We start from the raw sequence: 13,376 nt of genomic DNA on the forward strand, positions 1-13,376 counted from the left end.
TATATATCTCCACTTCCCTCAACCTTTCACCCTTCCAAACCCACTCCCCTTTTTCTTCCTCCTTCCATTTTCTATTCCATTCTAATTCTTCCATTATAATTTTCATTCATTCTCTTCAACCCCTTCTAATTCTTTCAAAATCAAAAATGGCAGTGGAACTCATGGGGTTCCCAAAATTAGATGAACAAAAGGCTATACAAGAGGCTGCATCAGAAGGTCTCAAAGGCATGGAACACCTGATCCTAACCCTTTCTCATCAACCAACTCAATTGAACACTCAACTCACCGACCTCACCGTTTCAAAATTCAAAAAATTCATTTCCTTGCTAAACCGAACCGGTCACGCTCGGTTCAGACGAGCCCCGGTTCACTTCTCAACATCACCGGTTCGACCTCAAACTCCACCGGTTCAATCAACACCTTCAACCTCTTCACTTCCCCCGCCTCAAGTTCAATCATCGGCCATCTCGTTACCGCCGCACTTTCCTTCTCCGTCGTCGGCTCCGGTTACAAATCGCCACGCGCCGGCGAACTTCGTCCAACCGCAATCACATAGCCTCACGCTTGATTTCACGAAGCCAAACGACGTCGTTTTGAACAAACCCATGGTTGAACTTGAATTCTCGAAGGAAACAGCAACGTTTAGCGTTTCTTCGAATTCGTCGTTCATGTCCTCCGCCATCACCGGCGACGGCAGCGTTTCCAACGGGAAACAAGGTTCCTCGATTTTCTTAACTCCGGTGGCAGTAGCCTCGACAGCACCGACAATCTCCGGCGGAAAACCGCCACTGTCGTCGGCTCCGTCTAAGAAAAGGTGCCACGATCACGGTGATCACTCCGACGACGTTTCAGGCACAAATAAGTGCCACTGTGTCAAGAGAAGGTACACCTGCGTTTCACCGAATCATTACTCTTTTTTTGTTATTGCGCGATGAAGCCGTTTTTTGTTTGACTTGTTAACTTTTTTTAATATAGAAAAGAAAAAAAAGAAAAAGGTTAATTGTTTCTTAACTAATCACGTGACTTTGTCGCGTGAGTGGGGTAAGGCTGTGTTTGGGGGTCAACGATTTCGGTAGTTGTGTAGTTAAATGCTTTTAATTGCAAAACTAGGCGTGAAACTGTTAAAGTGACAAATCCACATCGGATTCTATTTTTGCTGTCTGAGAAAGAAAAAACTTGATGAAATTCAAAGTCCAAACAGAGCCAAAGTGAACTTTCCTTTGTCGTTTTCTACTTTTGTTTAGTTAATTGCTTTGACTGTTGACTTTTTTGCTAATTTAATTTAATGTAGCAACCCTCCTTTTGATTGTGAATTGAAATAAGGTCGATGCTAAGGTGCACTATCTATAATATTAGGTCCATTTTGGTTCGGTGCTAAAATTCATAAAAATTTGATATACAATTTTTAGAATTATAATTTAATAGTTTTTGCGATCAATAACAAGTAAAAAACAAATATATTTTCTGAAAAATAATTTGTGGGACTCACACTAATTAAGTTATTATCTTTGAGACAGATAAAGTTGTGGATTAGGTAATTGAAATGCTCCTTATAATTTGCCTATAAATAAAATTCAGGACAAGATTTTTAAGTTTTGTATATCATTTTTTATGTAGGTTTAGTTCACTTTAGAGAGGTAAAATTGATTTTAGTTTTGTAAATTCATTTTAATATATTTGTGTATTATTGATGATATAAATAATTTATGATAATCTTATTGATATATTCTACTAATTTAATAAATTTAAATGAATGTATATATTTTTTTGTAGTTAAAAAAAATTTGAATTTAAAATTTGGAGTTTTATTGCCTACAATTAGTTTGTAGTAAAAAAAAAACAAAAAGAACAAGTTTTTGGAGTAATTTAATCATTATTTTGTTTAAATATATTAAAAAATTTAATTTATATATACAGTAAATTATGCATAAATCAATCTCCACTCAAATTTCACTTATCTCCAGATTAAACTATTTGTTAGAAAGGGTTAAAAATAATATCACAAAAAAATATTTTAATTAAATCATATTTATTTAAATTAATATTAATTAAATTGTACAATAAAATGTCAATTATCTTGGAACCGAGGAAGTATTAATCTTGATGTATCCAATATGAATATTAGAAATGTGATTTATATTCATTATAATTATGATGATTATATCAATAAATAAAAATAACAAGTTTTTTGAATTTGTTTTTCCCAGGAAAAATAGGGTAAAGAGGACAGTAAGAGTGCCGGCGATAAGTTCAAAGACCGCCGATATACCACCGGACGAGTACTCGTGGCGAAAATACGGTCAAAAACCGATCAAAGGTTCACCGTACCCGCGGTGAGTAATTTTCACCGTTGATCTAATCTTAACCGTCGATTATGTTGACTATGTTAAAGACTTGTTTCCTTACGTTTTTCTATTTATTTTTAAAAATCAGAGGTTATTATAAGTGTAGCACAGTGAGAGGGTGCCCAGCGAGGAAACACGTGGAGCGTGCACCAGATGATCCAGCGATGCTGATCGTAACTTACGAAGGGGAACACAGACACGCGATTCAGGCTGCGATGCAGGAGAACGCAGCCGGGGTTGTGGGTTTGGTATTCGAGTCAACGTAAAAGAAGGAATTAAAATTAAAAAAAAAAATGAAGAAAGTGGGGAGTGGATGACTTTTCTTTAAATTAAAAAAAGAATTTTTTTTGTTAGAAGAATATGAGTGGGAAGTTAAGGTGGGAATGCGTTGTAAATTTGTTTTATTATATTTAATATATTTTAATATAGAGAGATGGAAAATATGAATATGAAGTTTTTTATATTCTATTTACTCACGATAGTCGTTGCCAACCATTATTAATTTTATTTATTTTATGACTTTTTGTTGGGAAGAGGTGGTATCCAAGGCAGGGTTTCATGATTATAAATAAAGTAATAATTGAGGTAATTAGTAGTATTATTTTAGATGTTTGAGTTTAGTTGACAAATTATGGCATGTAATTTTATATACAACTAATTGTCTATGTACTTTGTCTATGTTTGAAAAGGATTAATTAATGTTTTCAAACATTTTTTAATGGGTATAATGTTTTCAAACTGTTGATAGGGTTTTATTATTAAAACAAAAATAAATTGATTTAACCCTTCAAGGCTACAACTTAATAACTCACCGTGAGAAATTAAACAATTGGTCACATTTTTATGCCAAAAAGTGGTGTTAGGAAAGTTCTCCATAGTGCTTACTCCCTCCTATTTTAGTATATTATGTTTAAATTTAAACTAAATATATTTAATTTTTATTAATATTTTAAGATGGGTAAGAGTATTAATGATTCACTAAGGTTGTTAGTAAGGATTGAATTCAAAGGTGTGAATTTTAACTTGCACGGATACTAATACCCCAATAGGATATCATCCATGAAAAAAGTGTTATTGTAGTATTAAGATTCTTAATGGTCAAAGAGAATGATGTATTTAAAATAATTGAATTATGACATGCTGGAAAATTACTTTGTCAACAAAGTCGATCTAAAATTGCTGGTAATTTTAGATCGAATTATTTATAACTAGAGCATTCCATTCAAAGTCACATGCAATTTTAAATATTCTATAGAAATTGATTTAAAAAAGGTTAGGTCATTCTATAAGTAGTTATGAAAATAAATTTATAGATTGGTCCATATTAAACCTCTTTTTTTTCCTTTCTAGAATGCGTCAGAACAAAACTTTCTACTTTTACCCTACCATATATAGCAAGTATAGTAGAAAGAAATGGATTTGATTCATTTCAACCAATACTATATGAATTCTATAGAGCTATGTTGATTATAGTGTCATCATTTTATTATGAAATTGAATTTCTTTCATCTTTTTATTCAATTATTATCATTGTATTTGATAACAAAATCAACTAGCCATCTTGCTTTACGATTTTTAGATAAACTCTAAATAAAGACGGTGCAAATTAAAATGAATAATTTTAGAGAGTTTTTGTCATTTATCTTTACTCAACAGGTCCAACGCCTATTTAATTAATTTTAAAGCGAACTTTTCTTGCTCCAATAAAAAATGTCTTTTGATTTAAAGTCTAGAGCGAATTTTAAATAGTTGTTTTTTAGTTTAGAAAAACTGTTTTAAAATAAATTTTTAGCTACCGAATATTTTACAGGATATTCAGTCGCAAACTATGCCGTTTTTATTAAAAAAAATTACGGTACGGTCTAAATTGTGCAAGACAGATTATTAACTACAAAGTATTTAGAATAAAACAACTCAGACAAACTATATCAAGAGTTCTACTACATCGTAGAAAATTATTCTAAAATTACACATTCGATATAATTGTTAATGTTTATCACTCGTAATATGATCTTGAGATGGACTAAAATTAAAAGGTTAAGCTTAATTTGAAGTCAACTAAATTCTTAACATAGAATTATCTTGAGAATTAGCTTGAGAATAAGTAGAATTAGCTTGAGAATTATTTGCACTAATAGTCAAGTTAAAGGTGGAGCGGTATCAAATTAAAAAGAAAAGGAAAAAAAATGACATGAGTAAAATAGCTGAGTTGTCCAATTAAAAAGAAAATATCTAGTATTTGAGAAAAATAAATTTTTGTATTCTATGATAACGGTATAACTTTATGAATGAAAACGATTAAATTGATCGATTGAAGAAAGTTTCATAACATTGAATTAGAAGCAATAAGTTTATATACACACACTTTAATCTTAGTTGTTGGTATAATGTAGAAGATATTTAATTTAGTCTAAACAATTCATAATGATTCTTGATCAAATTAAAAATATCAAACATGAAGTTTAGGTGAATTTCATGTATGTTATTTGCTTGTATCTCTTTAGTTTGAGAAAAAGCACATGTTAAATGTGGGAGAGTTGATAAACTCCAACTTAATAATTTTTTATTAATTATTTTTAAAGCAATTATATGATATTATATAAATTTCTAAATTAATTTACTTTTTATTACGTAAAAAATACAAAAAGAATAAAATTAATAATATATAATATAATATAATATAATATATGAGACAAAGATATATGTAAATGTTTGGCTCATAAAAAAAAAAGAACAAAAACTTGTGTTTGTTACAAAAGATCATGCTCAAGAGTAGGAGGAACAAGAAATAATTGTTATTACAAAAAAGAATTATAAGGAGAGTTTGTTATTGGTTGCATAGGATTAAGAATTCCTTCATCGTATTAAAGGTAACAACGTTGTCAAAGAAAGGGAGGAACTACACATAAGGTTAAAGAGGCATCACCATAATTAGGAGATTTTAAGAATGTTTGGAGTTAGAGTCAACTATCTCAAGTTTTAATTAGAGCATATATTCACTTTTTTAGAGTTTTTATTCTTCTTCTTTAATTTGATAAACACTATTAATTTAAATTTTATTTTGTTTATAATAATGAGCAACTAAAACTAAACTCTCTTTAGAGTCTTAAGTGAATATTGTAATCGAGATATTTTTTATTATGAAAATTGTGTTGCTCCTTGCTATCCATGCATATGCCATAAATGATGGAACTATCTATTGCAATGTTCTCCAAGAAAAACTTGGTCGATAAACCTGTGGGACTATTAAAAAGTAAACATTAGGATAATGCTTAATTAAATCTCTCAAACCCATTCCTCCATTTGTTCACTTTTTTCAATGATTCTTTCTTTTAGTATCCGAGATAAGCCTATTAGGCACAAAAGCATTTTGGTTATAATCAATAATATCATGAAGTTTTCATGCAATTAGCAATAGTTTTGGTGATAATTTTAAGAATCGTGTTACATAGGAAAATGGGTCTTGGCTATTTTCTTTTTATTACTTGGCTATTTTTGAATTATATAATATATTTAAATTCATTAAAATATATTTGTATGAATCTTATTGGAAATAGAGATCATGTAGGGTTAATTAAATGATCTCTATCGTTGGGCACAGCAAACATATAAATAAATCAATAAAAATTGATAGTTTCTTTTTTTATTTTTTATGTTCTCAAAAGCTTCTATAGTCCACGTAAATAAAACCCAAAAATCGTCCCATAAAGGCCTAGGTCCACACAAAAAATTGCTTATATATCAAGGGTTAATGTGAGCTTTATTTTGGATAAAATTGATAAATTCTAATAGCTGGGAAAATTTTATTGGTTGAAGAGAAAAAAGAAACAGTTGACACATGCATATAGCTTTTGCTTCAATGTCAAATGTCAGGGTTGTATTATATCAGTAAAAGTAAATACTTCCTTTCTATCTAAAACAAGTAGGTCTTTTCGTATTTTATTATAGACTCGTGTATCTATTTGAAAAGAGTATATAACTCACGTAATTTTTTCTCTTTAATATGACATTTATTTTAGTATTCATGGTTATAATTTGATATAATTTAATAAATTTATTAAAATTGTTGGACTGTACGTAAGAACCCAATACTTGTTAGATAATGATATTTATTAAATTTAAATTATATGATCTTAAAATTATAAATAATTTTGTAGTCGGTATATTTATTATCACCTAATTAAAATATGTCAATTCGAATTTTAAAAACACATTTTATTATTTTCATTAATTTTAAAAATAATTTTAAAATTTTGGTCATTCAATCTTAATTAAATAACTATAAATATATAGCAATTACAAGACATATTTAAATCTAAATTTCTTTGAAGTATACCTTTCTCTAGGTATTTATTTATAAACAAAATTATTAATGAATTTGATCAATATTTTAGATTAAATACATCACAACATTTTTAATTATAAATAAACACAGTGGAGTATCATGTTATTTCTGACTTGGTCAAAAGCTTTTTGCCTTGGAGGATCTAGAACTCTGATCCTACTTTTCATCATCCCCAATCCTTTAGCTTGAGACACTTGAAGCATTTAATAAAAGGGTCATTAAAATACAAATAAAAAAAATGTTAATAAAGCTTAGCACTGCATAAAAGTCTACGAGAACCAACATAAAGATTAACACTATGTGGCATTAGACTTTTCAAACGTGCATCCAACGTAATTCGACCTGAAATTCCTCGATTATAATATTAACAAAGTTACTAGAATTTTCAAAAGGGATCTTATAAAAATTAAAGTAAGAACATAATTTCAAAAATCAAAATGAAGTTTGGTCAATCTATGTGCAGTCGTAACAATCACACCTACATATGAATATAGTTTCCCGAATCAACATCATGTACATGGTCAATATTAGGAAAAATTATTCTTGTGGTCTTGTAAGTTAAATTCAAATATCGAATATGTCTTTTAAATTTTTTAATTTAATTGTAGTTTTAATTCATATATTTTTATTAATTTATAAAATCGATTATCATATTTTAAAATTTGATAATTTTCCTTTTACTATTTTGTATTCTTCTTAAAAAAGTTTTTTAAAATCTTAAAAAAGAATATGAGAGGACCCATTAGTTGTTGTTGCTGCTGCAAACAATCTTGTCAGACAATTGAGTTTTCAATTTGTTTTAATTTTTACTTTTGAGTTTGGTTGAAATCTATGAATTTTCAATTTGTGAATGGACATTAAAAATGAAAGGGGGAAATGATGTTGGATAAAGTTTATTAAAATGAAAAACAAGATGATAAAGAAGGGGATGATGAAAATTATGAATTTAACGAACTTCACGAATATATATGTTTTTTTTAATAGATACTACAAAAAAATAGAAACAATGCAAACGAATATATTAAAAAAACTGTTTAAATGGGGGTACAAGTTTAAATGGGAGGTATAAAAGCTAACTTTCATAACATAAAAGATAATTCTATTAATAGAGTACATCTTAAAGGACCTAATCGAAAAAGAAAATAAAAATATATAAAAAGTTTATGCGAAATTTAAACTTAATCTATCAGTGTAATTTTCCTTTAATATTATTGACAACGATTATTTAACTATAGTATCCGAAAATCCATAAATTAATAAGACTTGCCAAAAAATATTTACTTGGTCACAATTGTTTAGGTACACATATATATCATTTAATTATTTTTAAAATATAAATAATTTATTTAATTTTCTATTTTTTATTTTAAGAGTGTCCACATATTGTGGCCAAATGGTTGTAATCATGCAAAATCTCATCTTGGACAAACATATTTCACTTTACATGATTTGATATGTAATTAAAATATATATATATATGAGTAAAATTGTTTAATACAAATACATACAAGGTTAATCTTAATGTGTGTAATGAAATATAAATAATTTTAAATGCATATACACATCTGACCTAACCATATATAAATAGAAAAAAAAAAAGAGGAGATAATTAAAGATTGAGATTTCTTTTCAATAACAATTAGAATTATCTTTTTAAGATTAATGACATGATTCTGATATTAAGTTGAAAAATATGGTTGAGTTTAATAAAGTAAAAAAACTAAAATGAGAAATATTGATTATTTTTGAAGTAATATAAAGTCATTTTAGATAGTTTAAGTTTTTGGTCTGTAAAGTCAATTTTGAAAACAAAATATATTCAAATAAATCAGGGTTTATTTGAGTTTTCACTTAATATAAAAATAAATCAAAATCACAATAAATTTTATTCATACTATTTTTATTTTAATTCTTACATGTTACATGGTCGACCACTAGGGATAGGAATAGATTAGGTTGTCCGTCAAGGAGTTATGACCTGACCTGACCTATTTAATAAAAAGGCTAAGCTCAACTTATTTTTAAAGCCTATGTATTTAAATAGATCAAGATTAGGCTTATAAAAAAATCTATTATGCCTGACAGGCCGGCCTATATATTTTATTATTTATTAATATTATTTTTTATTATTATATTAATAATATTATTTCCTATTTTAAATTATATCAATTAGACAATCAATTAGTAATCATTCCATATTTCACTAACCGTTCCATATTCGATAACAATTCTATGTTCTATATTCGGTAACCGTTTAATTAGTCAATAAAAAATTTATTATTTGAAATCAAAAATTATTTTTTAAGGTTTAATATATTAGTCAATAAATTATATTGTTAGAAAATTATTTTTGGTTTAATATATATATATATATATCTTGAGAGTATCATGTGGTATTAGTAGAGCATTTAAATATTTTATTGTAAATAAGACTTTTAAATAAGCTTTCAGGCCAGACCGGAAAAAAAAACCTATAATAAGCCGTAGGTTAGGCTTAGGTCTAAAAAATAAATTGTAGGTCAGACTCAGACCTTTCAAAGTCTGGTATGATCTGACTTATTCCCACTCGCCCCTATCGACCACCACTTGACTAGCATTGACTATCACTCTGACCGTGGTGGACCATTACTATGACTACTTACCACAGTTCGTCACCCTTCCACCCAAAGTCATTTATGACTCCGACCCTCTCGTTGATCACCAGCCAAATCTTGACAACCACCACTTTGGCCCTCACAGACCACCCTATGACCTCCATCGACAATCAATCATCATTGTGGCAAGTGTATATTTAACCTCCACTATTATTAAAATTTTACTAACCAAATTAATTATAAATTTATATTACCTCTCGTCCTGTTTAAAAGAGAATATAAGCTACGGCTTTTTAGGTGTATTTATTGTTTAAATTATTTTTATAAATTTATTTAAAATGTTTGTCTTTTTAATATTATTAGTGAGTATTTAATATCTTATAGTTTTTAAAAAGAGAATATATATAAAAATAAAATAAAAAGTTAAAACAGTTAATGAGTACATTAATTTTGATGTTTTTGTCATTTTCTCTTTTAAAAGGGACCTGAGGAAGCAATACTTAAATTATTTTTTCTTTCTTAAATTAATAGAATAAACTAGAAAAAATGAAAATGGCAATAATTTTGAGTGGATAGTCAATTTGCCCTTTGAAATTGTAGGAATTGGTCATTTATCCCATAAAATTCAATAGACAAATAAAATCCTTAAATTGAATGATGTTGGACAAAATAATTCATCGATTAGTTTAATTTTTTAATAATACTGACGTGAATATTAAATGTTTACGTGACAAAATCATATATTTGCCAACTCATTGTCGCATCAGACAAAGACTACATTTTTCGATTTAATAAACACGTCAAATATAGATTAATAATATATGATCTTCAATTGAATAAAATAATCATTCGATTAGTTTAATTGGTTAAATTGCTCGATTTGATAAACATGTCACACTCAATAATAGAGAAATCTAGTTGAAAGACAAATTTGCTCAATATCATTCAATTAATGTTTTATTTGCCCATTTTTTTAAATTTCAAAACATAAATATCTTACCCGTATAATTTCAAGAGGCAAATTGACTATTTACTCCAATAATTTTGTAATCAAGTTGTTCAATGTATAAAAAGAGAAGGTAATAAAATTTTATAATGAATAATTATTTATATTTGAAAAAATAATAAAAATGTCAAAAAATTATTTTTATTATTGTTAAAAATACATTTCTATTAACTAGTGTTTTATTTTCTCTCTATAATAATGATTCACTCTTAAAAAATTTCATCATAGTAAAATAAATACATATTTTAAAAAATAAAAACACAATATCTTATTGTCTTAAGATTCATATATGCCGGAGCACATCTTGCACAAATTCATGTCCACGAGCACTTGAAACTCACTTGTCAAATATGTGACATTAATTGGACATTTACATACTAAAAGTATATTAATAGACATATCTATTTCATTTTAAGAAATAGAGAGAATTTCTACTCATTTGTCATATGTTAAGGCATAGATTTCCAATTAAAATCCACAACCATATCTCATGTTTGGTGTTTTTAACATTCTTATCTTGAATATAAGCAATAAAATTTGTTGTTTTAAATATAATTAAAAATAGATTAAATTTAATATATTTTTTTACAAGATTAATTTATTCATATTTAATGATATAGTTAAATGACATTAACTATGTTTTAAGAGTGTGAGTTACTTTCCTTTTTTGTTTTATATACTACAGGTGGATAGGTGGATGTCAATTAAATGTTTATTAATTTTTTTTTATTATCTTATCATATAATTGCAATTTCTATTATAAAATAATCACTAAATTAACAATTTGTGTTGAATGTAAACGTAAAATTGTTTACACGTCCATTAAATCCTATATTTTATTGAAAAATCCTTGTTTTATTTTTAATTCATGTGTTTTAATTTTATGATACTTATGTTGTCTAAATATATTTATTTTTTTATGGAGTGAGCTTGTGTCAATTGACAAATTTTGCTTTCATAAATAAGAGAATCAGAGCTTTGTTCTTTGTTATATTTGAAATAAATTATTTAATTGTTATTAAATGATAAAAAAGAATGATATTTATTATATTGTATATTTTTTGAGTAGGTAATCAATATTCTGACATGTTTACTAATTTAAGACTTTACATTGTTAATACTCATTAGTTGAATCTATTTTTTTTTTAATATTTCATATATTTTTAAAATAAATAGAATTAGTCTTCTTGAATATAGATTCTATTGACATAGTTTTTTGGATAAGATTTATAATAATACAGTAATTTGTATCTATTTTAATAATATTTTAGAGTGTTGCAAATAATACTTCATATATGTCAAATCAATCATGTGATATATTTGATTTTTTTTTTTTTTACTTTAAATATAAATATATATATATATATATATATATATATATATACTTAATGTTATATGTTAATTTAAGGAGAAAAAATGTAGTTGCCTATAATTTAATTTAGGTTTAAATTTAAAAAATAAAATTATTTTTAGCAAATTTGTCTAAAAAATGTGGGAATTGTCTTTTTATATATTAAGAAATTAAAGTTAATGCATTAAAGATGTAAAATGATTTTATATTAACAATCAATTACAAGTTGTCAACGTCAATGTCATGCATAACTTTATTTTTTTAGTTTTTTGTTTTGTTGCCAATATATAATATTTTTATTTTTTATTGATAAGATATAATTTTATTAAGAAAATGTATAATCTTTGATCTTATAATTTAAACATTTAGATTTATATAATTTGAAATGGGATATTATTTTAAAAATCTTGCTAAAAATTCTAGTTAAAGAATTGAAAATAGAAATTTTACGCATTCTAATCCTAATAAAAGTTAAGATTAACAATAAGAAGTAAAAAACGAGGTTATTTTTCCACTATATATTCATTTTAAAAAATTCATTATACCATAAATTTATTTACAAAAATATCATATTTTTTAAAACTTTAAGATGTCGCAAGATAGAAAATCAATCACTTGAAATAAAAAATTCTTTTATAGGATGTCACATCTTAGGAATGCGAGCATGTGTTGGGTTAATTTTTGTTGACAAATAAATGATAAATTAGTAAGTAAAATAACAATAAAATTATTTAAAAGAAACTAAATTATTTTAATAAAATCAAACAAAATATATTATATGCGGTTGAGTAGAAATGTCAAATAAAAGAATGTGTTATAATATTTTAATAACTCACTCATGTTTTGCAACCTATTGCAAATAAATTATTAACTTTATCCTATTTTGCAACCTAATAAATAATACTAATAAATTAAATTAATTAATAAAATCATACAACATACACTAAATGAAAAAAATAAAAAATAATATATAAATTTTGTATTAATCATGACCATCTAAATGTCCTCAATTTCAAGGATTTTTTTATAAATATATCCATTTTTTAAAAAAATTTGACACTAAATTGCACCCACATTAAAAAAAATACAAAAATACCCTACTTTTTAAACTCAATTGATGGTCGCATCTTGAGCTTTCGATGAACTGAATACAAGAAATTTGAATTGCCATAGAACGTCGCATTAGGGGATGTGAACATATACGGGTGTTAATTTTTTTTCCATCTCATTTTATCAATTAAAATTTTGTTTATTTAATAAATTTAAAATAATTATAATATTTTAAAAAACAAAATATTATTAATAAAATAAAATAAAATACATTAAATTGAAGGAAAAAATTTAGTCGACATAATAATATTATATTATTACTTTCTCCTATTTTTTTCTCCAGATCAGATAAATAAAAATTAATAATAATAAAATAACAAAAAAATAGAAGAAAGTAAAAAATAGAAGGAAATCGTTAACAAAATATAATTATTAATTTTGTTTTTATGACTTTCTCCTATTTTATTTATTTATTTATCATTATTATTGTTATTAATTTTTATTTATTTGATCTGGAAAGAAAATTGGAGAAAGTCGTTAAGAAAATATAAGTAAGTTGCTAATTTATTTGCAAAACAACAGACAATTTTAAAATAATTTAAATTTATTTATAAAATAGGAGGGATTTATTAAAACAATATAACATTATTTGTTTAGGTATATCTAGTCAACCACATTTTTTTCT

General features: G+C 25.9%; 1 protein-coding gene across 1 annotated transcript; it reads left to right on the forward strand.

Annotated features, from left to right (window-relative positions):
- On the forward strand, nt 1-2,821 carry LOC101509842 (probable WRKY transcription factor 11). The gene is made up of 3 exons (XM_004498509.4): nt 1-883; nt 2,208-2,333; nt 2,434-2,821. The coding sequence occupies exons 1-3, from the start codon at nt 147-149 to the stop codon at nt 2,609-2,611; spliced, it is 1,041 nt and encodes a 346-aa protein (XP_004498566.1). The 5' UTR covers nt 1-146; the 3' UTR covers nt 2,612-2,821.
- The last annotated feature ends 10,555 nt before the right edge of the window (nt 2,822-13,376 follow it).

The sequence above is a fragment of the Cicer arietinum genome, chromosome 4 (assembly GCF_000331145.2).
Source record: "Cicer arietinum cultivar CDC Frontier isolate Library 1 chromosome 4, Cicar.CDCFrontier_v2.0, whole genome shotgun sequence".
In the NCBI taxonomy this organism is placed as follows: domain Eukaryota; kingdom Viridiplantae; phylum Streptophyta; class Magnoliopsida; order Fabales; family Fabaceae; genus Cicer; species Cicer arietinum.